Source organism: Oppia nitens, unplaced genomic scaffold (assembly GCF_028296485.1).
Source record: "Oppia nitens isolate AA-2021 unplaced genomic scaffold, nextdenovo-longstitch-racon4-pilon3 scaffold17_pilon_pilon_pilon, whole genome shotgun sequence".
Taxonomy (NCBI): domain Eukaryota; kingdom Metazoa; phylum Arthropoda; class Arachnida; order Sarcoptiformes; family Oppiidae; genus Oppia; species Oppia nitens.
The window spans coordinates 1,739,836-1,763,370 of record NW_026533196.1 but is presented as its reverse complement, the minus strand read 5'-3'; the positions used below and the strand labels follow the sequence as shown (position 1 = coordinate 1,763,370).

The window sequence follows — 23,535 nt, the reverse complement described above, 5'->3', positions numbered from 1 at the left end:
ACCATAATTTAAAAATAAATCTTTGAAATTATTTACAAATAAATTATTGCTATTAAAATTAATATTCATATCACCTGTTATTATAATTTTATCAAAATTTTCAGTACTTTTTGATAGTTTTTTCAACTCATTTTTAAAACTTTTAAAAATATAATCTTTTGAATATTTATTTGGTGGTAAATAAATCGTAATAAATAAATATTTCTTATTTTTTATAATAACTACTGTAGATATACTTTCAAACTCAGAAAATATTTCAAAATTAATTATTTTGTAATTATTTTTTACAGCAATAAAAACACCTCCTCCTTGACTATCCCTATCTTTTCTAATAATATTATAATTACTTGTAATTTGCTTATTATTTATAGTATTTTTAAGCCAAGTTTCGTTTGCAATAAATACATCTAAATTTAGTTCAATTAATTTACTATTGAATTCAATAATTTTGTTGCATATGCTTCTAGTGTTTGCAAAATAGCATTTTAACACATTATTATTGGAGTTATTATTTACATTACTTGAACTAATTGTGGATTCAGTTGATGAACAAATTGATGGCTTCTTTGCTCTAAAATTGGATAATTGTTTGGTTGAATTGACTGCGAATTCATTGACATTGGTATGTGTTGTGGATGTCTTTGATTTTGTTGATATATCACATATGGTATGAACTGTTGATTTGATTGTGTGTTTTGAAACACACGAGAGTTGGGCAGAAAAACCTCTCTTCTGTTTTCATTACCATTGATATGATATCTGTTTTGTTGTGTATCAGCTCTTAGTCTGCAGTTTCTGGCGATATGTCCGACTTTTTGACAGTTAAAACACTGTATTTGTCTTTTATTATCTCTGATATGTTTATGTCTTTTGTCATTGAAATGGTAATGACTTTTAATCCTATTGTTGCCATTCATTAAACGCATTTCTATACTTTTAAGCCTTTTCTCGATTGTGTCTAAATTGACGATTCTTTGACTACTTATGACTTCCACTTCATTATCTCTTTTATAATTAACGTCATTTGTTTGGTTGTCATTCATGGTGTCTGTGAAAGTGTCTTGAGTTGTGATATTTGATGATATTTGTGATGAAACTATTGGCACTTCTGATGTCTGTTGCGATGACACGTGTGTTGAGATGTCTTCTAGTTTTGTCTTTTCGTTTATAACGATATCAACCATTTCTTGGATGAATCTTTTGACGACCTCTTTCTTGATGGCATTAGTGTTGGTATCAATTGATTCATTCAATTCTCTGCTTTTTGATTGCAAACTATTGATCAGATTAGTGATCACAGAAAGTGTATTGATTTCAAACATAATTATTTATAATTTGTTTCAATCACTTGATATCACAATACGTAAATGTATAATATTTATGTCAATATTTAAATATACTATTAATTAATTAAATCATATTAAAAAATAACTTTAAATTTGAGAAAAAAGTGTTTTGGTCGCCATTATAATGACACCATTTTAATCAGTGTATTACCCGGTAATTGTTTTTTATTACTTTTTTGGTTTTTCAATTATTTAATGACTCGTTTGTAATAAATATTATTGCATTTATTTAAGTATTTATTTTTGCAGATAATTATTATTAATAATTGAATAATTTATTATTATTAAAATTATTTTTATAACAAATCTCAGTTAATGTATAGATTAATACAAATGTTAACAATGCTTAACATTAATTAATTAATTATAAATAATATTACTGTATAGTAATATATATAGTAATATATAGTAATATACCCGTAAAAAGTAAATTGCTAAATACAATATTGTTGCTAAGGTTGACCTAGCTCATTATACATTATAGCTCATGTGTTATATTATATCAATTTATTATAATTCCAACCATAATGTCTCACAAGTTTTATAACATAATTGCTTTTAATCACAAAACATGAAATATAATTTTGCAAAAGATATCATAAAATTTTCATTATTATTTATATTATTACATAATTAGTTACTAAGTTTATATAAACTAAACTACATATCATATACAGTACAGTATTATTATTAGATATTCAGATTTAATTTTTTTTAAATAACTAACAAAATAAAGGTTTTTATTGCTATTTTCCTCTAAATGACTGTCTTTCTCGTGAAACTAACATTTTAATCGATGTCTGTCTTGAATTTTCTTCAAAAAATGCTATAACTATACAAAAAAAAGTAGAAAATATATGCAAACATCTAACTTAATGCCAAAAAAAGCAAATCATTGTTTTATTGTACTGCTTATTATGCGATAATTTGGTTATTTTTTTCTCTTAGCTGTTAATTTAAGTAATATAATAATTAAAGATAATTGTATTAATATTTATTCACTAAAATTAATCCTAAAAATCTAATCATAAATATTTACTTTTTATGTGATTGATGTTAATAAATATTTTGGGAACTAATGACTGTTAAGCTTATGTATAATATATAATTGATTTTATTTTTCAAGTTTGCTTTACTTATGATAACTGTGAACATAGCTATAGCTCTACACAGGTATGTCATAAAAAAATCACGTGAATTACTATCTTTATAATTGTTACCCTTTATTAACCGTTGAATATATGATAAAAAATTGTATTTCTGTACAAAATTCATTGTATGATATTATATAATTTTTTTTATAATAATAAAATTACATAATTCATGTAAAAGGATAAATATCTGAGCGATAGATAGAGTGATCAATCATACAGTATGTCAATGATATCTAAGTAAATAATATCCAAATTAAGTAATAAACATAATATAATGTAATTAACAAAGATTATTAATAATTTTAATATAAATTACATTAAAAATAAATACAGTGTTCAAGTTTCTTAACTTAAGTGTTATTTTATATATTTTTAGTAACATTTCAATTAATTAAAACTTTAAATTACTTCCTATTCAAATATAAAAGTTTTGTAAATATTATTTTAAAATAAATAGATGTCTCAGAAACTTTATAACGTTAATACAACTACACATTACTTTACAATTAGTTGGCCACTCTAGAGATATAATGAATTTATAATAATAATAAATATTATTATTATTATAATAACAACAAATATGCAAAATGTGATAAAAATTTAAACAGTCTTTTAATACATTATCCTCAGCCGACTCTATAATGTAATGACATTACAAAACCAAAAACCACTTATAAATCAAAAGTTATCGCAAAAACTCTTATTTTATAATATTATTTCTTATAATATTATATATTATTATTATAAGTACCGAATTATTTCTTTCTGAGCATTAAAACTACTTAACATTTATTTATTTATAACACGACATTAAATGTTAAGACATTTTCAAAAATAAAAATAATTTTTTTTGAATGCCGTCTGCATCTACAGTAAACATTTGTACAGTAAATGTGATTATTGTAAGAAAGAGACCCAAAAATAAATCTCTGAATAATAATAATTATTATTCACAAAATATCTACAAATTATCTAATAATAGTTTTCTATAATTTTAGTATAAAGTATATATATAGTGAAGTGTCAGCACCGACACTGAAGGTATGTGTCAAAAGTTTTTGTTTTGTTTAAATAATATATAAATCATTTCAATGAAATTTCAATTAAATGTATAAAATATTGTACAGTTATTATTTGTTAAATGTCTTTATAAAATTATATACAGTATATTCACTATAGTATATAAAAATTATATTCAATTTAAAGACAACAATCACTGATGATTGCCAATCATAATCACTAAAAATCAAGGGCAGGCTATACATCCATAACTGAAATCTGAAAAAATTAATTTTTGCTAATTTAAAAAACACTTTTTTCATATTATTAAAACGTCAAACGTTTTATAATGCAATTATTTAAAAAAAAAATAACTAACGGTATTGAGAAATACTTGTATTTTTTATTTTCAAAAAACATATTTAACATTTAATAATAATAAACATAATGATTACCAAAAATATATAATAATATCCTTATTTTATGGTGTAATGACATTTTTACCATTAATAGATTATTTTTTTAAAATAATAATAACGGCAATATTATTATATTAGTGTAAACAAATTATTACCATGTTTATTTTAAAAAAGAAACTTACTATTTTATTTGCTTATTTTATGTATATTGTCATCAATTAATTATCCATTTATCTAAATCAATATACATTTATAACTAAACAGTAAGGGGTGCACAATATTATAGTATTGTATAGCATATATAGTAATACTTTTAACATTGTTCCCAAATAATCGATTAAATGAAATTTAGATTAAATCGATAAAAAATTTCCACAATTAATGAGAGAATAAAAATTTTTCTATTATATTGAATGCTATAAAATTGAATAGATTTTTTCATAAAAGACAATCAATGTTTACAATCAGAAAAATTAGTTTATTTGTAAATTGTCGGTTAAAATAAATAACATTATAATCAACAGTTTATTATTATATTTTAAAACTCATTTGATAACATTTTTTTCTTATATGTTTGTACGGATAAAGTACTCTTTTGTACTTTTATTTTGTTATATTTTCTTTTACTGTATAAGATATTATTTATATTTTGATTATTTATAAGAAAACATATAATTTAAAAATCACAAACATCTGTTGAAAAAAATAGTTTAGTTTTTGTTAAGCGTGAAAATGTCAAAATGCTTTAAATATTCAAAACAGTAAATTACAGATTAAAAAAAATATCATATCAACAACAAAAATAACAGATCGAAGTAGAAAAACTAATAAAATTTAATTCATATAATAATTTTGTGTGTTATTGTATGTAATTTTATATAGTTATACATATTGATTGACTGATCCTCTATTTTATTTAAAAAATAAAATAAATTAAGAAATCATATCATCGGCTGAAGGAAATATGTCATAAAAATACTAATAATCTGATAGGACTTTAATATATCTAAACTCTAAGCCAATTAATATAATTAACTAATCAGATGTACTTCATATATCATATATGTTATCAATTATACAGAGTTTAGAAAAAAAACATTTTAAACATAAAAAATATTTAGTATTAGTATTGTTGGAGAGACAGACCACTTATGCGACAACAACAACAAAAACTTATAAAAAGAGAGCCGACACACACATCACAGAAAATATTAAATAAAGTATTTAATAATAATATTTTATAATAAATTAATATAGTATTCAATATTTTCTAATATATTATAACACAATTATATGATATTTTGTTTGTATAGTGAGTGCACATATTTTTCACGCTTTCAATACTACTATTGTGTTGTTTATCTTTAATAGCGATACTAATTTTTACTGTAGTTTACCACATAATACATAGTACTTTATAAGTGCACACATAAACAGTATTATGTGTTTCAATGAATATATATATTTTTAGCAATTTTTATATATTATATACGATTTTTATTTTTATAACTTTTACAATCATTAAAAAATTAAGTGCTCACCAAAGCGTTACCATTGAAAATAGCATTCATAACAATATTTTTCTACTCTATATTATAATTTTCAAATTATATTAAAGTTAATTTATGTATTATAATTTATAAATGCCATTAAATTTTCACTAATTGCAAGAATATTCTGCATTTAAATAATAATTATTTATTTCTCATTTCTCACAGTTTTTATGAGTTTTTGACATTATTTTTATTAGTTAATGTCAGTAGTGAGTAGTACTCATTTGTCTCAATTTTATTTATTATAATTATAGTCATAATACATGTGTATATTTGAAGAGAAAACAAAAATTTGACTGATTTTCAAATCGGATAACAAAATATATAATATCTTTCTCTCTCTATTGGGTTTTATTGAGTGAATTATTTCTCATAAGTGTATAAAATATCATTAGTTAAGACAGTATTGAGTTTCACTTAAACTTTAAATTAAATACAACTACTTCTTCAAGTTTTAAGTCGATGTATATTTATATTTGGTTTCAATTTAGAAATATATATATAAATGTCATTTCAATAGATTTTATTATAGGCCTGTTTTGAGAGGAGTGACTGCCTTTCCCTCTGATGTGGAGTCAGACTCAGTCCGATACCCTAAATATAAGTACTGAATATATTTATCTCACATTTTTATGCCCTCTCATTGTTGGCCTCAAGTTATTTGAAGTCAAACACACTGTTTTAAGTACTTTAAATGTCACTTATCTGATGAAATGGCAAATATCAGTAAATTTTGAGACAAACTATCGCCAACTTATAACTACAAGTATTGTATAGTTTAGTTGTCTGTAAATATCATATTATTCTGTGTGTTATTTCAGGAACAATATGCAGACCCTCTCTCTCTCTCTCACACACACAGCACAGGGAGGTCGAGGCATATCATCAACAATAATACATATCATATATTCTTAGCCAAACACATGGCAACCAAATGATTGGCAAATTTTTTTGTTTCACTAACTTTTTTTTGTTTGTTTGTAACATTTTAATTGCAAAATTTCAACATATATTTTCATTGCAAACCAACAATTATTGCATATTTATTATGAATGAAAATAACAAAAATATATACTTTTTTTAATATTATAAACACACAAATCTAATCATTGAATAATAATAATAAAAATGATACGATTTTATTAAAATAACATAAAGAGTATTATTATTAGTATTAGTATATAAATCGAAAGTTAGTTTGAATTTGCTATGGATTTGATTGAGGACTCAGATCATCATTAGTTAGCAATAGTGTGTCCAATGGTAAGGAAGCACTGGTAGTCACATGTGTTGTCTATCAGTGTGTTGTCTCCCTCTCCACCGTTAGTGTCGGTCTCTCTCTCTCTCTCTCTCTCTCTCTCTCTCTCTCTCTCTCTCTCTCTCTCTCTCTCTCTCTCTCTCTCTCTCTCTCTCACTCTCACTACTAATACAGTACTTTACAGTAATATTGTATAAATGCATCAATGATTACATCATCCCAACAGTGCTCTCAGTTTGTCCTTCAAAGTCATTGAGCTTTTGGTCTTCAGCTCTAAGTTTTTTGCAAAGCATTGCAAACGAGTACCGCATTTGTAGTCATATTTGTGTGCAAACAGAGTCAGAGAGACTAAAAACAGTTGATATTATAATATAGATATTAATTATAAATACATTTATATTAACTTACTTTTTATATCGCGTTGTTTTTCAGTTAAAAAAGCATTGCTTAACAGTTATAGCCATTGAAATGCTTTCAAATAAATAATAAAAGCATTGAATTCAATGAATCAATCAATGAATAAAGTATTCCATTGAATGAAAATCATTTGATTAGTGGAAAGCAATACAACATTTGGAATACCAGTCAATCAATCAATCAATCGATTCGATCGTTGAAAACGTGTTTGACTTCCAAAACATTTTACAATTAAATTGCAATTCAATTGACTGAACACTGGATCTGACCATTGATTTAGTGACCACTTCTTCATCACTTTAAGTTGTGTGCCATAAGTGTGACCGCAATTTGATGACCTTTTAAGTTGTTTGTCCGCTGCAAGCGATCGCCGCATATAATTGTTTTACTATCGAGTGATGACTTTAGAAGAAAGTCATGTCAACGAAGAGATGGCAGACTCGGCGTCTGTTGACCAGAAAGACGATGACCAGAAAACGACGGTCAATGGCAACGACCAAGAGTTCATCTTCATTCACGACACGGGTTTCAATGTCCACATTGCCAGTCCCGGTATCGAACCGTTTGAAGTACAGGTATGTGTCCAGTGATAAGTTGATCCAATAAATCAATTCATTGATTTCATGTTTACCTTACGGTCCATTAAATGCCGGTTTGCTTTCCATATGATTACTTAAAGGTTAGTGCCATGGAATTGGTACAAGAAATTCATCACTTATTGATGGATAGGGAGGACACGTGCCATCGGACATGTTTTTCATTACAATTAGATGGCTTAACATTAGATAATTTTACTGAACTCAAGAACATTGAAGGCCTTAAAGAGGGTTCAGTTATTAAAGTGGTTGAAGAGCCGTACACTGTCCGCGAGGCACGCATTCACTTAAGACATGTCAGAGATTTACTCAAGTCATTGGATCCGTCCGACGCATACAATGGCGTCGATTTAAATTCACTTTCATTTGTTAATACTATATCTCAGTCCGATGTTTCAGGTCTGTCTGTAAACCATTTTTATGTCATTTTTGATAGTTATTTGTTTTTATTAATAATAATTTATTAACAGAAAAGAAAAGAATTTTACGAACAGATTCTGTGGACTGTACGCCACCCGACTATATACTTCCCAATTGTAAAGACAAACAATTGCTTCCATTGCAGCCACAAACCAAAGAACAGAAGGTCTGATAAAATTATTATTGAATTTTTATTTTAAATTATTAAATATAATTTGTATGCAATTCAGGGTCCGACAGCTTTAAAGGTAGTGACAACTAGCGGTTGGAACCCACCGCCGGGCACTCGTAAACTTCACGGAGATTTAATGTATTTATATGTTATAACACTGGAAGACAAACGATTTCATCTGACTTCGTCAACGCGTGGTTTTTACGTCAATGAATCGACTGAAGAGGAATTCAATCCAAAGCCATCGAATCCGAAAGTAGTGTATCATTCGCTCATCGATTTACTCAATCAAATTAGTCCTACATTTAAACGAAATTTTGCTGCCATTCAACGTAAACGACATCAAAGACATCCATTTGAAAGAGTTGCCACTCCTTATCAGATGTACTCCTGGACGGCACCACATCTCGATCACACCATAGACTCCATTCGGGCCGAAGATGCCTTTTCATCGAAGTTAGGATATGAAGAACATATTCCCGGACAGACACGTGACTGGAATGAAGAATTACAGACTACTCGTGAATTGAAACGCAAAACACTTCCCGAACGACTTCTTAGAGAGCGTGCAATTTTCAAAGTTCACAGCGATTTTGTGGCCGCAGCCTCAAGAGGTGCAGTGGCTGTCATTGATGGCAATGTTATAGCCATAAATCCGGGAGAAGAGACCAAAATGCAAATGTTTATCTGGAATAACATATTTTTTAGTTTAGGATTTGACGTTCGCGACCATTATAAAGAACTGGGCGGTGATGCAGCCGCCTATACCGCGCCCACAAATGATCTACAAGGGGTTAAAGCTTACAGTGCCATTGATATTGAAGGATTGTATACCTTAGGAACGGCTGTTATTGATTATAAAGGTTACAGAGTGACCGCTCAAAGTATAATCCCTGGTATTCTTGAGAGAGAACAGGAACAGTCAGTGGTGTACGGATCAGTCGATTTTGGAAAGACAGTTGTGACTCATTCAAAGTATTTAGAATATCTCAATAAAGCAGCACAAGTACTAAAAATACTGCCTCACAAAGTGGTCAATGAAAATGGCGAAGAAGTTGAGATTTGTTCATCAGTTGAGTGCAAAGGAATTATTGGTAATGACGGTCGACATTATATATTGGATTTATTGCGCACTTTTCCTCCGGACACCAATTTCTTGGTTGTTGATGACGAAGAGCTTAGTAAAGAAGTACAAGCGATGGGATATCCTCGTCAACACAAACATCGATTGTGTTGTCTGCGCCAAGAATTGGTCGATGCATTCTTCGAAAGTCGATATATGATGTTCATTAAGTTAGCGGCCTTTCATTTACAACAAAAAGGTTTAAGAACTCTCAGAGAACAAGAGATCAAAAATAAATCTATTGAAGCCCAAGAAGTTAGCGATGATATTGAGATGACTGACAACGAAATTAAAGGTGATATTAACGAAGAGAGCAAAGAAAATCAAAAACCATTGCAAGATAAGAATGATAATAAAACTGAAGAAGAAACTGAAAATTATAAGAAAATAGTGGAATCGTTTACAAATGGAGAGAATACTGAAGTGGACAGTACTAAAGAGATTATTAAAAAGGCCGCACAAGCGGTTGGTTCACTCAAAGACAATGAATTTGATATTCGTTTCAATCCGGATGTCTTCTCTCCCGGAGTAAACAATTCTGATTCAACCGGAGAATCATTGAAAAAACAGAAGCAATTGGTGAAAGACGCCGCAGAGTTTCTATTAACCGTACAAATTCCGGCCTTAATTCGGGACGCATTGGAACATACGACCACTCCTTTCGATGGATTAACGTTATCTGAATCACTACATAATCGCGGAATTAATATCAGATATTTGGGTAAAATTGCAGAACTACTTGTTCCTCACAAATCACTTGAATATCTTCATGTAAGACAATTGTTATGTCTATAGTATTTAATTTATAGATCTAATGATATTATTGTTGATCACAGAGTATTGTTGTCAATGAACTGATATGTCGTTCAGTCAAACATATCTTCACAAACTATATTCAAGGCATCGAAATGATGAGTCTTTCGTCAGCCATCAGCCATTTTCTCAATTGTTTTCTCTCCTCCTGTCAATCAATTCCTCAGCCGTCGACCATTGATGAGCTTCAGTTCAGGCAATCGCGTCGCAAGAATAGACGTAAAACTCGTCAAAATCTCATCAGTTCTCAAGACAACAATGATTGGGTAAATTTGACGCAGAAGTCCTTCTTTAATAGTTTGCGCAATGAATTGGACTCTTATTACGGGTGGACTTTGAACAGTGATTCCATAGACAGTTGTATTGAAACCTATAGTTTGCAGAAAATCTCAATTTTGCGCATTTTCTGCATCAAGACTGGCATTCAATTATTTCTTCGCGAATACAACTTTGACCACAAATCTCGGGCCACTTTTATTGACGACGACATTCTCAATATGTTTCCTGTGGTTAAACACATCCATCCACGAGCTTCTGATGCATATAACTTTTACTCTACAGGTCAACGAAAGATACAGGAGGGCTATCTCAAGGAGGGTTATGAACTGATTAGTGAAGCATTAAACTTATTAAACAATGTTTACGGTGCAATGCACCCGGAGATTGCACAGTGCCTTAGAATGTTGGCCCGACTTAACTATATTATGGGCGATCACGTTGAAGCCATTTCCTTCCAACAGAAAGCAGTACTCATGAGTGAAAAGGTCAACGGTATCGATCATCCCTACACTATCACTGAATACGTAAGATTTGTCTTAAAATGATGTAATGATGTAATGATATTCTTAAATTGATGTCTATGTCTACCACTTTAGACACATTTAGCTTTATATTCCTTCGCCAACTCTCAAGTGTCCACTTCATTAAAATTTTTATATCGCGCACGTTATCTGCTATCACTTATTTGCGGTGAAAATCATCCAGAAATGGCTATTCTTGATGTAAGTCTTAATATAAAAATTAAATTACTATTAATAATCGTTAACTAAAATATTAATATAGAGTAATATTGGTTTAATTCTTCATGCGGTCGGAGAATACGATCTATCGCTTCGTTTTCTCGAAAACGCTCTCAAATTGAATTTGCGTTACTTCGGACCCAAAAGCCTTAAAGTTGCCGTCAGTTACCATTTGGTTGCCCGAACCCAGTCATGTATGGGTGACTTTAGAGGAGCTCTTCACTATGAAAAAGAAACTTTTGCCATATATAAGCAACAATTAGGTGAAGAACACGAAAAGACTAAAGAAAGTTCAGAGTGTTTAAGACATCTAACACAACAAGCAGTAGTTCTTCAGAAGAAAATGAATGAGATATACAAAGGCAACTCAGCCGCAGTCATACCTCCCATTCAAATACAACCACCATCTGTGAGCTCAGTGCTCGATATGCTCAACATTATCAATGGTATCCTTTTTGTTCAACTTAGGTATGGCTATTCATTATACTGTTATTAAATGAGATTTAAAAAATTGATTTTATTTTATTATATTAGTCCTCAAGACGTTGAAAGCTTAAAAGGAGAGTTCGCTAATACTAATGGAAAGGAGATAACAGACTCTTCATCGCCTAAAAAGAGCGCTCAAACCAATGGATTTGCTAATGAATCTGATTTTGTTAAAGAAAACAACGAAATCAATAAACAGTCGGTCATCACTAGTGAGGGATAAAATTGTGATGAAAGTGATGCCTAAAAAACAATACATTTAATTTTTAAAACTAAATACTAGTGTTTTATCACAAGAAAATTATACAACGAAACTAAACATTATTAGTGAATCACATTATTATTTAGTAACTGAAACTAATTTTTTGACAGATGTTTGCAATTTAGGAATATTATATATATAATAAATTTATTGTATTTTTAGTTTTTTTCTAATTCATAGGTTAACTAATTATTATTTTGACATAAGTTGTTTCATTTATATATAATATAAATATATGTTCATATATATGATATATATATATATATACAACAAATCACAACAAATATATTTTTTAGTCAATCGACACTTACGGTATATTCACTGAAAAACAAATATTTTTGAGCATAATTTTTAAAAACTGATTTAATTAAATAATTATTAATAATATAACTATGAAATGTGTGTCAGAGTGTAATAATTACACCATTTAATGAATTTTTGTTGTTTTTTCGGGTATTTTTATGTACTTATAGAGTATAGTCTAACACAAAAAAGACTGCATTTTAAACTCAGTTATTAATTTGTTCAATGAATATAATTCCTAATATTTACTAGTTATTATAATTATTATATTAAATAGTTATAATTATTATTATTATATATAATTTTTTTAGTTTTATGAGAAAATTTTATTATCAATAAATTAGTAGAGTTTATGAATCGGACGATATGTTATATTATGGTTTTTTAAGTCACAGTTATTATGGTGATAGTGATAGTGATAGCGGCAATCAATGGATAAATTAGATGCCAATCCTCCACAATGTCTTGTATTTGAGTATCACTTATACATCAAAGCACTCAAACAACACATTCAAACAAATTGTTTTGTTATTTTGATTATTAATTAATTGATTATTTTTTTAGACTTTAATGATAATAATTATTTTTAAATGACTAGTTTTGCCAATAATTGTTATGTGTTAAACTCAAACCTCATTATAAAACAATACAAATCACTGTTTAGTTTTTTTATTTAAAAAATAATTTAATTAAAACTTTATAATTATTATATTATACAACTAATATAAATTACCCAATTTATAATTTTGTGATTTCATTTAATTGCATTGATTTGTAGCTCAAAATTTAAAAAATAGTTATTAAAATTATTTTTCAAATTATTAAAATTATTTGATTTAATAAAAAAAATATTAGTGTAATAATGATAAAATTTATCTCTGGGTTATAAATATGATTCAATTGGATCAGTTCAATGACATGAATGATGTTTCATCTTATAATCAATTGGTCGCTAAGTTTGGACAGTAAGACAATGACTGCAGTCTTACACAACATTGTAGTGTATTAGTCAATACATAGCTTGTGTTAATGCAATGCAATGTTTGAATTGATGTAAACATAACATAAGGTTTACAGTATATAAACATTTCATCATTGATTGCAAATTGCAATGCATTTCATAATCATAACATCAAACAATACAATCGGTATTATAGTTACCGATAGTTATCTATGAAGTGACCATTTTTGTTGACAACACTGATCACATCCACCACATCGTTGTCCAAATCAGTCATGTCATCTCTCAGATTATTTTGTCGACACTTCTGTGATAATGCCAGTCATCGGAGGCCGCCTTCCGGTGATAATTATGTCAAACCTATATCACGTCTCAAGACATTTATGTCCAAACAACTGATGAAGTTTATCGAAAGTTATGAGAAAATTCTTGAAAAACGATTTCCAAAGACATTCAAAATATACAGAGTCTTCACTATTGGTTTGTATTGGATATCATTTATTTTGATTTATACCATTAATTATCTCATCAATGATTTATATCATTAAAAAATCATTTCATAAATTGGTTTCTTATGAAATTAGGTACAAAAGACTTTTATAACGACAGCATTGAATACATACGTATATCTCGTGAACTCTTGGGTGGCAAAGAAGTCCATGAATTTAATTATAATGAACTAATAGTTTATAAATATATGCCTAAATACATGGCACGCGTTGGACCTGTTTTGATGGTAACAGTCCTTCCGTTTACTAATTATCTTATATTTCCGTTGGCCTATTGGTTCCCAAAGTATTTACTATCGCCTCACTTCTGGACATTGGAACAGAAACAGCTGTTTCAGGCACAGGATCTCAAAAAACGGCTCTATTATTATCGACCAGTGTTTAGGAATTTGCAACAGAAATTGCAAACCGTGACCACTGATGATGGCCTTCAAGAGAAATTCCGGTCAGTGTTTGCCCAACTCGGCAGCGGAACTCATCCCAGTTTTGAAGATATAATAGACTTAAATCAGTCATTTTTTGGCAAACCTTATGGAATCCATAACTTAAAGTCAAGACATTTGGTATTAAATATTTTCAAATCATTTAACCAAACATTTAAGATATAGTTTTATACAAATTTCAAAAATTTATTGGAGTCTAAATTGCATACATTTTATTATTATTTGTCAAAATAGTAGTTCAAAACAGTATATATATACTGTATATATATCAGTCTAATCTAAAAAATATGATTTTATTAAAAAAAATGGTTTGTATTTTCAGACAAACTTGTGTCGAATGCATGGCTTGAGTGCCTTTCCTTTGGGCAAAAAGTCGCGACTATTAAATCACATCGGATTTGTACGTGAATTAGATTTGGCAATCGATAGGACAGGCATTCAATCGCTTAATTTGGATCAAATCAAGAGAGTTAGTCTAACCCTATGTTAAATAGTATACACAATTCATTATTAAAGCTTTTACTTTCTAAAAATCTAATACACAATTAAAGGCCTGTTTTATGAGAGGTTTGAACCCAATAGAGTTGAGTAAAGAAGAAATGATAACATGGCTCGAGTTGTGGATTAAAGTCGCCCACAAAATAGACAGTAAATTATTATTGATTATAATTATATTATATGACTTAACAGTACTAACAATTAATATTTGTTTGTTTATCTCATTTTTTTCTTTGACTATGTTTTGTGGTAAACACAGCAAAAAGTCTATCTCTGTTACTTCACTGCCCGATATTCTTGGCCTATAATAATCCATCGAATTGGCGTCAAATACATTAATTTTTTATATATATAAAACTTATTAATTGTAGCAATAATTAGTTACCTAACATTTGTTGTAAATATATAATTTATAATTATACTAATAAGTTAAAATGAAAATTAAAAATAGAGTTAAATATAAAATGTAAACAATAGTAATAATTATAATTCAATGATTAATTTGGTTTTCGTCTCATTTGTCTTTGTTTATCGAAACGCATTTCCATCTCTTCTAACACTTTTGGCGTATATCTGACCACAAGAATCACTTTACCGATGGCTGCTTTCAGCAGTTCGACGGCCTTCTCGTGATTCTCTCCCTCGACGTTAACGCCGTTAACTGATATCAATTGGTCGCCTCTACGCAGTCCTCCGTTTCTATCGGCCACTCCATCGGGAATTATGCGCGATATATAAATAGGAGAGTTCTGTTCGCGACCTCCCATCACATTAAAGCCTAGGCCTTCGTCTGTTTTCGGTAATTCAATGACTCGCGGGTGTGAATGGCCTTCCGATGCGGCGAATACTGACAACATATTATTAAAAGAGCAGTTATTTTGAATCAATTTAATACTAATTTCCAACACAATTGTCATACCGGCAACTGTGGCCTTAGCCGTAGCCGAAGCTCTTATATCGGGACTACCGGTAATATCAACAGTTTCGTAGACCCGTTCGTATACTTCGCGAATGGCGCTAAAGAAGTCGCTTTCGAGGACTTTCTGAAGTGCCGACAATTTCTGAAGCGATACATCACTGCTTGAGATCAAACAAATTAATAATTAAAAACTGAATATAAATATAACATTAAATTCATTGATAATAATGTATATTAAATATCAAGACATCTGATACGCGATACGATTGAATCCATCATAAAAAATGTGTCAATCATTTGCTTCAATAATACCTTTGAATCCATGCATTGTATTCAGTCTTCTGGAGCTTCTGCAGCAAATCAATGGCCCGTTTGATATCGTCGGCTAAGTTGAGTTTGTCGCCCGACGCCGAAGTGGCCATCGTTTTGTTGGTTCCGATCGATTGAAAAACAAGTGAAAACAATAACAACAACAACAATGAAAACACTATTTTATTATTATTTTATTATATTTACTATTATTTAGTCAATTATTTTTGACAAAACAATAATCACTCGTAAAGTACAGTAAAAGCATTGCTTTTGTGCGCAAACTCTCACTAAAAGGTTTTGACAATAATTTTCTAATAATTGAAGTGAAAGTAGTTTTTTCACTCAAAAAGATTTATTCAATTATTAATTTTTAATGAAAGTGTATTCAAAACTATTGTATTTTTACTTTCATTGAAATTAAAGACAATTTGTTTTTTAATTTATTATTATTATTATACACTTTTATCTGACTTTTTTCTTGACAAATAAAATTTCGTATTCAAACAATTTATTTTGAATATTGAAAACCATTAATATGTTAAACATCTGTCCGATAAAAGTTTTATAGTTAATCACGAAATTCGTGATCCGATCACACAATAAGCCACACAATAGTTAATATCGTATAGTTTATGACTTATTTGATTAAAACACACAAAAGATTACAATTTGTTCATAAAATCATTAATAGTATAATAAATTATATTACTTATTGATGCAAAAAACAGGTGCTATCAAGTTATGACAATTTTATTAATGAATCAATTGATATATCGATTGTATGGAATTTTTTAAATCATTTATTTAACTTTATTTCAAACTATTTTTTATGTTATAATATTAAAAATTATTACATTATTATTATTATTACAATTATATTTAAGAAATCAACATAAAAACAGTTACTGTTTTTGACAAATAATTTAAACTATAAATTTCAAAAAACGATTACATTATTAATTTACTGTATAATGTATTAATAAACTGTATATAATTTATATAGACATACTTATTAAAAATGTGATTAAAATAATAAAATTATTTTTGAATTAGTAAAAGTGTAGTAATTAACAGGTTTGTTAAGCACCACCTAATAATATAAATTAATTATATATATAGTCATTATATAAGTCAACTTACAATGATTTGTCTTATTTATAATTTGTTTTTTGAATAAATAGTAAACAATTTGTATAATGTGCACAATTAATGAAGTCATTAATAAATATTAGTTATTAATGACATTAAATATTGTTTTAAAATGAAAAAATGAGTAGCAAATTAAAAATAATGATAATTAACTAAAAATTGCAATTTAAGTGACATTTAAAAAACTCTAACTATTTACAGAAACGTAAGACTTGTCTCCGTCGCCATCACTAGAGTGTGAGTCCGGCGGCGGAACTATAGGTATGGCAGCCTTTGGACGTCTTTGTGGTATTTGTCGGATAGCGTTCTGCTGTTGACTTTGTGTGTCATAATAGGTTACGCCTCCCCTATACAACTCAGACATTTGATGCGGTGACGCCTGTTGTGGTGGTGGAGGGACGTGACCGGGATAGCCAGGTGGGACATGTGATGGTGGAGGAGCGGGAGGAAACTGAGGATAACCGGATGGAAAACTGGGTATATATCCGGTCGGTGGTGGAGGTGGTCCTGTTTGAGGAATAGGTTGTGGCATTTGAGTGGACACAGAAGCTGCTACAACATTGGGAGGTACTGTAGTAGGCATAAAGCGATTATCACCCGTTCCCTGAGGACTTGCTTGTGATATATATCTTTGAGTAATAGGTTGTGGTATTGGTTGGGGCATTGGTTGTTGCATTGTTTGGGGTAATTGTTGAGGCATTGGTTGGGGCATTGGTTGGGGTAATTGTTGTGGCATTGGTTGTTGCATTGTTTGGGGTAATTGTTGGGGCATTGGTTGTTGCATCGGTTGGGTTATTGTTTGCTGTATTTGTTGCGGCAATGGTTGTGTTATATATGTTGGCGGATGTGATTGTGGCGAATCATTAGCATTGGGTGACATATACGGATGATATGTATTCCTCTGCGGTACAGACTGTTCCGTGTAATAAGCTGTTGTCTGTATTGGATGCGATTCATAGAATTGATGCGCATTTATGTTACGATTATCAGGTGTTTGTGACATTTGAGTGTTTGGAGTAATATTAGTAACATTTTCGGCAATATTACCCACTCTTTGTGTTTGTTGTCTTAAAGATGAATACCTTTTGGGTCGAGTTTGTTCACTCTCGGCATTCCTGTTAATTACAGCTGACTTGTCTTCAATCGACAACTTTTGATGAGCACTTGTCTCTGTAATATAATTAGACTCTCTATCTCTTTGATTGACATAATTTTCTTCTTCATAATAGCGATCAGTACTTCTATTGGAATCTTCTAAGTGATAATTTCGACCACTATTTCGATTTCGATAGTTATCTGTTGGTTCTTTCGTGTGACTATATTGTGAATAATTTAAGTTAGAATTTGATTTCCTTATGGGTCGACCCGAGTTCTCCGACATTTCTGCACTCTTTCGTTGATTTCTATTCCTACCATTTCCTCCTACTCTCTCTTCTTCATACTCTTGAATACCCGATGATCTTCTTTGTGATAATTTTGAGTTTTCAAATGTTTGTGTTCTAACAACACTATCACCATAATTAGTAGTTCTGTTATTATGTTCAATGGCTTCTGCTATCTTCATGGGTTCCGTTTTATATTCAGTAATTGATTGTGTATTTTCTAAATTCTTTTGTCCGCCAAAACGAGAACCCGATTTCCAGGCCTCCTGTTGAACGTTCTGTTGATGATTTGAATTAAGTTTTTTACGCAAATCATTATTTGGAAGTTCGGGAAAGTCTTCAGTAGTAAATGTTTGTCCTCTCTTATCAATATTTTCATCACTTCTCTTATCATTCATTGGTCTATCATTTCGGGACATTCCTCTACTTTGATTTTCGTTGATCTTCTCTATTCGATAATTCTTGTCTCTTCTTCCTTCTTGTCTTCTATCTTTTCGTTCACTCCTTTCCTGTCGATCTTCGATACGAGTTTTATCTATTCTGTCGTGTCTTTCTTTAAAATCATCTCTGGATCTGTCTTTGTCTCGATGTACTCTTTCATTAGACCTCATAAGATGCTCTCTATCTCTGTCTCGATCTGTGCGTTCAGATCGAACACTACCGGTATTAGTCAATGGTTTAGTTGTAGGCTTTCCGTATGCATTCTCGTCCTGCCACTGACGGGTGTATTTTGTAGGACCTCTTGTGTACCGATGCTTTCGGCGAGCTTTTGGAGCGTCTTCTTCGTTACGAATATCGTAACCATAAACGTTAACCAATTCATCTTTAGATTTCGGTGTTTGTTCATCTTCTCTGAAAAGGTCGTGACCCCAGCGGTCGCCTTCGTTCCACAATTTTTTCTTTCCGCTAACTTTCTTAGCTATAATGGGAGCCTCTTTTACAACCGGATTATTTACGATCACCACTGGATCTTCTGGAGTCTCGTTTGGCTCATTTATGAGACCTTCTTTTACAGCTTCTGCTGCTTCTTCAGAGGTAACAATTTCAGACATACGATCGTCGTGTTCATAGAAAGGACCTCTTTTAGGAATGTACTGTGGATTACGTTTGTCTTCGTCATGATCTAAATTCTTATCCTTTTGTGCGCTTTGAGACGAAACGCTCTCCTAATTAATCACAAATTACCGGTAATTAATACTTATGACAAATATTGTTATCATTTTAATGACAAACCTCTCCATCTCCCTGTTGTCTCTCATTATCTTCGTCTTCATTTTCTTTACTCATCTTATCTTCATTATCAGTCTCAACAGAAACTTCATCCGAGTCGTCAATATCTTCATATTCGTCGTCATTATCACCCAACTCTTCTCGATCACTGTCATCATTATCGTCAACATCTTCTTCATTCACAATAATTTCTTTAGGCAAATCATTGATCTCTTTTGATGGTTCTTTATCCTCAACATCTTTATCACTATTAATAACCGATTGTTCATTATTTACAATTTCTTTAGTTGATTCACAATTTATTGACTCAACATTATCTACTTTTGGCGAATCATTAACTTTTTCTACAGTTTCGGAATCGTTTGATTCAATTTGCATATCAGTAGACAATTCAGTCTCATCTTTATCTTGTGAGTCATTTTTGGCATCGCTTTCAACCACTGGATCACATTGTTTAGACTTATTGTCCGACTCAACGATGGCATCCTTAAAAACTTCTTCAGTAGATTCTTTTGATTTATCCGACGACTCAGTTGGCAGATCTGATGTCGTGTCCTCAAAACTGTCGGCTCTCTTCACTTCTTCGTCGTCCGCACTTTCATATTCCGATTCGCCGGCGTTTGAGGCAGAAGTACAACGCCTATCCACTTCTGATTCCTGTTAATAAATCAGTTAATAATTAATTATCATATAATTTATATTTAAAAAACTGTTTTAAAATTATAAATAATTTTTAAATCAAAAATAATATACAAATAAATATTTAAATTTAGAAAACTTCTCACCGGAATCACAGAAGTTTCCTAAAAGACAACAACAAATCAAACAAAAAAATAAACAAAATTAAAACAAAATAAAAGTCACAAAAAAATGTGAAAACAATTGTATTGTTTTTCAAGAGAAATAAAAGTAGAAGAAGTGAGAGAGAGATCGCTAGAAGACATGCATTTCATACCAAATCTGATGACTTTATCTCTTGAGAATCGTCGTCCATATCTTTACTTTGGTTTATGTCATCGGCATTAGCTTCGGCGACAATGGCCTCGGATTTAACGACCTGAACGTCGGTGTCATTCAATGGTTGATCATCCGATTGTTTGTCATTAATGACCTCTTTATCGGAATTATCGCACATTTTTGTGTTTACTGTTTGTGTGGATCAGCTCTTGAGCGGCGAATTCTCACATTTACGCATATGATTTGCTGCCAAACGAATAGCGGATAACAATCTATTGGATACAATCCGATGGTTATCACCAAAAAAATGTGGAAACAAACCAATTGTTGTGATAATTATTAAATCAATTGGTATTTCTATTGAATAAAAATAGAGATAACAGTCAATCAATTGATGGCTGAATGCAAACACTGCTATAGTATTGTATATAATATTACTATTTGTCTCATCAATGATACCATAACTATGACTACAGTGTCCACTATAGCGACATCTCGTGTGCACTAAAAGTGTAAACATAACCAACATTTATCTGAACAACAAAACAATTGCAACACATTTACACTACAATAGTATTGGTGGGCGGAGTCAATGCATTAAGTATTTATCGACTATTGGCTAAAACAGATGATAGCAATCGGAGTTTAATGATAGACAAAAATACAGCAATAATTGTTAGATCATGTGATATGTTTTGGCGCTTAAAGTTTTGGTAGATTTGATAGTTGATTGTGGGATCAGTTTGTTGTCCATATTTTCATCAATAGTATCACTGATTATCACCACAAATGTATAGCTACAACAGTCAAAGCCATCCGGAACTGCTTCAGGCCTATTATCGGCGAATTTTTCCTCACAAACTCTTTCATCGATGGCTATCATACGGAAACAGTAAGAATTGTCTCTTTTGTTTTGTTATCAATTCATTGAAGACCTCTTTGATTGACATTTATTTGTTTTATAGTACAAAACGGATATTTCGAAAGAAGAGAGTTTTCTTTTACATTGTCCGGTGATGTGTACGTCAGATACCAGTCATTCTCCGATTGCAATGAATTAGAGAAAGCGATTGTCAGTCGAAATCCCGAGAAGATAGATATCGGAGCCGTCTATAACATTAAGCCTAAAGACTCGAAGAGCATCAGTTTGGTTGCATTCAAAGCCGAGGAAAGGGAACTAGTGTTTGATATCGATATGACTGATTACGATGACGTCAGGACGTGTTGTAAGGGCGCCGATATTTGTCCCAAATGTTGGCCTTTTATGATAATTGCCGCCAAAATACTGGAACGTGCTCTTCGCGTGGATTTCGGTTTCCAACATATGCTTTGGGTTTATTCGGGCCGAAGAGGTATCCATTGTTGGGTAGCGGATGAGAGGGCCCGCAAATTAAGTGGTGAGGCCAGATCTGCTATCGCTGAATATTTGAGTGTTATAGAGGGCGGAGAGTTTAAGGCCAAAAAAGTTTCGTTAGACAGTTATAAAATTCATCCGAGTCTTGAGTTGGCCATTGAAATAATTAATAATCATTTCGATAATATTCTTAAACAACAAAATTTTTTAGAGACTACTAAACAAATTAATGCAATCATAGATCTTTGCACTGACTTTAAACTCAAACAAAAGCTTAAGACAGAACTGTTTGATTCTTCATTGAAGAATTCGGTCACTCGATGGGAGCGATTGGACAGAATATATTGCTTACATGAAAATGAACTCAAAAAATCACGTCTAGCGTCAAGAAATCGTCATTTTGTTGAGGAACTGAAACTTCAATTTTGTTATCCAAGACTTGATATAAATGTAACCAAAGGAGTAAACCATTTGCTTAAGACACCATTCTCTGTTCATCCCAAGACAGGTCGTGTTTGTGTTCCCATAGATTTTGAAAAAATAGATTCATTTGATCCGTTTAAAGTGCCAACAGTAAGCTTATTGTGCAAACAAATGGATGAAAGCAAATCTGCAACAACTGGAAGAGTTTACGAGAATACAGAACTGTTTGATTCGATTCTTGTGTTTAAAAAATTTGTCGATAATATTCATAAAGATTTTAAAGGTTTAAGAATAGAAATGAGTGACCAATCGATGGACTTTTGATTTGATTCTAAGATTTCAGTTTAAATCCAATAATTATTTGTCTTAAAATTTGATTGTATTTTAAATATCTAATATTTAATGAGATGTACATATTTTTATATTTATTTTATTATCTATAATAAAAAAAATGATTATTATGATGATTACCGTATATTTATGTAATTATTTATAAATGTTTAAAAGTAAACTTATCGGTAATTTTAAATCTAAATTTTATTATTTTTAAGTTGTGAATGTAATATTATACATTTTCTTAAATTTATAGAAATTTACAATAATGATAAATTATGTTTTAATATATTTATTCCTCATTGGTTCATAAATTTATATGTAATGCACTAAACTATTTTTAACTATTAATTAACTTTACTATTAATTTACGTAATTAAATAATTTGATATCTTAGACCGTTCTATAAATATATATATCATAGATATTAATTAAAAATGTATTATAACTTAAATCATAATATAATTTGAAGGCCTCGTTTAATTGGTATTAATTTCTATATTATTTGAATTATACACAAATTTTCCGATTTAAATGTTTATGTATTTTGTTATATAAATGAATTATTACTATTACTTGTCACTTATAAATTTACGGTATATAGTATATAGTATTTTATATACTGTATAAACAATTTATACGATAAACGCCGACAATAATACAATTTTAATAACTTGTTTTACTAAATAATTATCGTTTAATTTTCACACAACATATTTATATGT

The 23,535-nt window shown here is 30.1% G+C and overlaps 5 protein-coding genes across 7 annotated transcripts; 3 read left to right on the top strand and 2 right to left on the bottom strand.

Moving 5' to 3' along the window:
- The first annotated feature begins 7,137 nt into the window (after nt 1–7,137).
- LOC128965305 (clustered mitochondria protein homolog) lies at nt 7,138–12,210 on the top strand. The gene is made up of 8 exons (XM_054311965.1): nt 7,138–7,721; nt 7,826–8,141; nt 8,213–8,328; nt 8,393–10,228; nt 10,294–11,073; nt 11,146–11,271; nt 11,333–11,757; nt 11,824–12,210. Exons 1-8 carry the CDS (start codon nt 7,545–7,547, stop codon nt 11,996–11,998), a joined length of 3,951 nt encoding a protein of 1,316 aa, XP_054167940.1. The 5' UTR covers nt 7,138–7,544; the 3' UTR covers nt 11,999–12,210.
- Nucleotides 12,211–13,421: 1,211 nt separating this feature from the next.
- Nucleotides 13,422–15,090, top strand: LOC128965323 (LETM1 domain-containing protein 1-like). Its single transcript, XM_054311992.1, has 5 exons — nt 13,422–13,781; nt 13,886–14,373; nt 14,576–14,722; nt 14,805–14,901; nt 15,011–15,090. The coding sequence occupies exons 1-5, from the start codon at nt 13,577–13,579 to the stop codon at nt 15,088–15,090; spliced, it is 1,017 nt and encodes a 338-aa protein (XP_054167967.1). The 5' UTR covers nt 13,422–13,576.
- LOC128965332 (protein lin-7 homolog C-like) lies at nt 14,908–16,233 on the bottom strand. Of its 2 annotated transcripts, none has more exons than XM_054312000.1 (3): nt 15,983–16,233; nt 15,671–15,831; nt 14,908–15,598 (listed from the first exon to the last, which is right to left on the bottom strand). In XM_054312000.1, the coding sequence occupies exons 1-3, from the start codon at nt 16,090–16,092 to the stop codon at nt 15,249–15,251; spliced, it is 621 nt and encodes a 206-aa protein (XP_054167975.1). In that variant the 5' UTR covers nt 16,093–16,233; the 3' UTR covers nt 14,908–15,248. The 2 variants fall into 2 exon arrangements, with proteins under 2 accessions (XP_054167975.1, XP_054167976.1); XM_054312001.1 differs by having other exon boundaries at nt 15,671–15,828.
- Nucleotides 16,234–17,307: 1,074 nt separating this feature from the next.
- On the bottom strand, nt 17,308–21,197 carry LOC128965306 (protein CASC3-like). Of its 2 annotated transcripts, XM_054311966.1 has the most exons (5): nt 21,139–21,197; nt 20,699–21,057; nt 20,529–20,546; nt 19,747–20,400; nt 17,308–19,679 (listed from the first exon to the last, which is right to left on the bottom strand). In XM_054311966.1, exons 2-5 carry the CDS (start codon nt 20,876–20,878, stop codon nt 17,319–17,321), a joined length of 3,213 nt encoding a protein of 1,070 aa, XP_054167941.1. In that variant the 5' UTR covers nt 20,879–21,057; nt 21,139–21,197; the 3' UTR covers nt 17,308–17,318. The 2 variants fall into 2 exon arrangements, with proteins under 2 accessions (XP_054167941.1, XP_054167942.1); XM_054311967.1 differs by lacking the exons at nt 20,529–20,546; nt 21,139–21,197 and having other exon boundaries at nt 20,699–21,127.
- Nucleotides 21,198–21,381: 184 nt separating this feature from the next.
- LOC128965321 (DNA primase small subunit-like) lies at nt 21,382–22,801 on the top strand. The gene is made up of 2 exons (XM_054311989.1): nt 21,382–21,592; nt 21,666–22,801. Exons 1-2 carry the CDS (start codon nt 21,490–21,492, stop codon nt 22,799–22,801), a joined length of 1,239 nt encoding a protein of 412 aa, XP_054167964.1. The 5' UTR covers nt 21,382–21,489.
- Nucleotides 22,802–23,535: the final 734 nt, after the last annotated feature.

Excerpts from the sequence above, each read along its gene's own strand:
- LOC128965305 (XM_054311965.1), top strand. The coding sequence starts at position 7,545 with ATGACTTTAGAAGAAAGTCATGTCAACGAAGAGATGGCAGACTCGGCG. Across the intron at positions 8,142-8,212 it reads ATCTCAGTCCGATGTTTCAG|AAAAGAAAAGAATTTTACGA; the intron begins GTCTGTCTGTAA and ends ATTTATTAACAG. Across the intron at positions 11,074-11,145 it reads CCTACACTATCACTGAATAC|ACACATTTAGCTTTATATTC; the intron begins GTAAGATTTGTC and ends CTACCACTTTAG.
- LOC128965323 (XM_054311992.1), top strand. The coding sequence starts at position 13,577 with ATGTCATCTCTCAGATTATTTTGTCGACACTTCTGTGATAATGCCAGT. Across the intron at positions 13,782-13,885 it reads ATACAGAGTCTTCACTATTG|GTACAAAAGACTTTTATAAC; the intron begins GTTTGTATTGGA and ends TTATGAAATTAG. Across the intron at positions 14,374-14,575 it reads ACTTAAAGTCAAGACATTTG|ACAAACTTGTGTCGAATGCA; the intron begins GTATTAAATATT and ends TTGTATTTTCAG.
- LOC128965332 (XM_054312000.1), bottom strand. The coding sequence starts at position 16,092 with ATGGCCACTTCGGCGTCGGGCGACAAACTCAACTTAGCCGACGATATC. Across the intron at positions 15,832-15,982 it reads TACAATGCATGGATTCAAAG|CAGTGATGTATCGCTTCAGA; the intron begins GTATTATTGAAG and ends TTTGATCTCAAG. Across the intron at positions 15,599-15,670 it reads GGCTAAGGCCACAGTTGCCG|TATTCGCCGCATCGGAAGGC; the intron begins GTATGACAATTG and ends ATATGTTGTCAG.
- LOC128965306 (XM_054311966.1), bottom strand. The coding sequence starts at position 20,878 with ATGTGCGATAATTCCGATAAAGAGGTCATTAATGACAAACAATCGGAT. Across the intron at positions 19,680-19,746 it reads GACAACAGGGAGATGGAGAG|GAGAGCGTTTCGTCTCAAAG; the intron begins GTTTGTCATTAA and ends GTGATTAATTAG.
- LOC128965321 (XM_054311989.1), top strand. The coding sequence starts at position 21,490 with ATGTATAGCTACAACAGTCAAAGCCATCCGGAACTGCTTCAGGCCTAT. Across the intron at positions 21,593-21,665 it reads ATGGCTATCATACGGAAACA|TACAAAACGGATATTTCGAA; the intron begins GTAAGAATTGTC and ends TTTGTTTTATAG.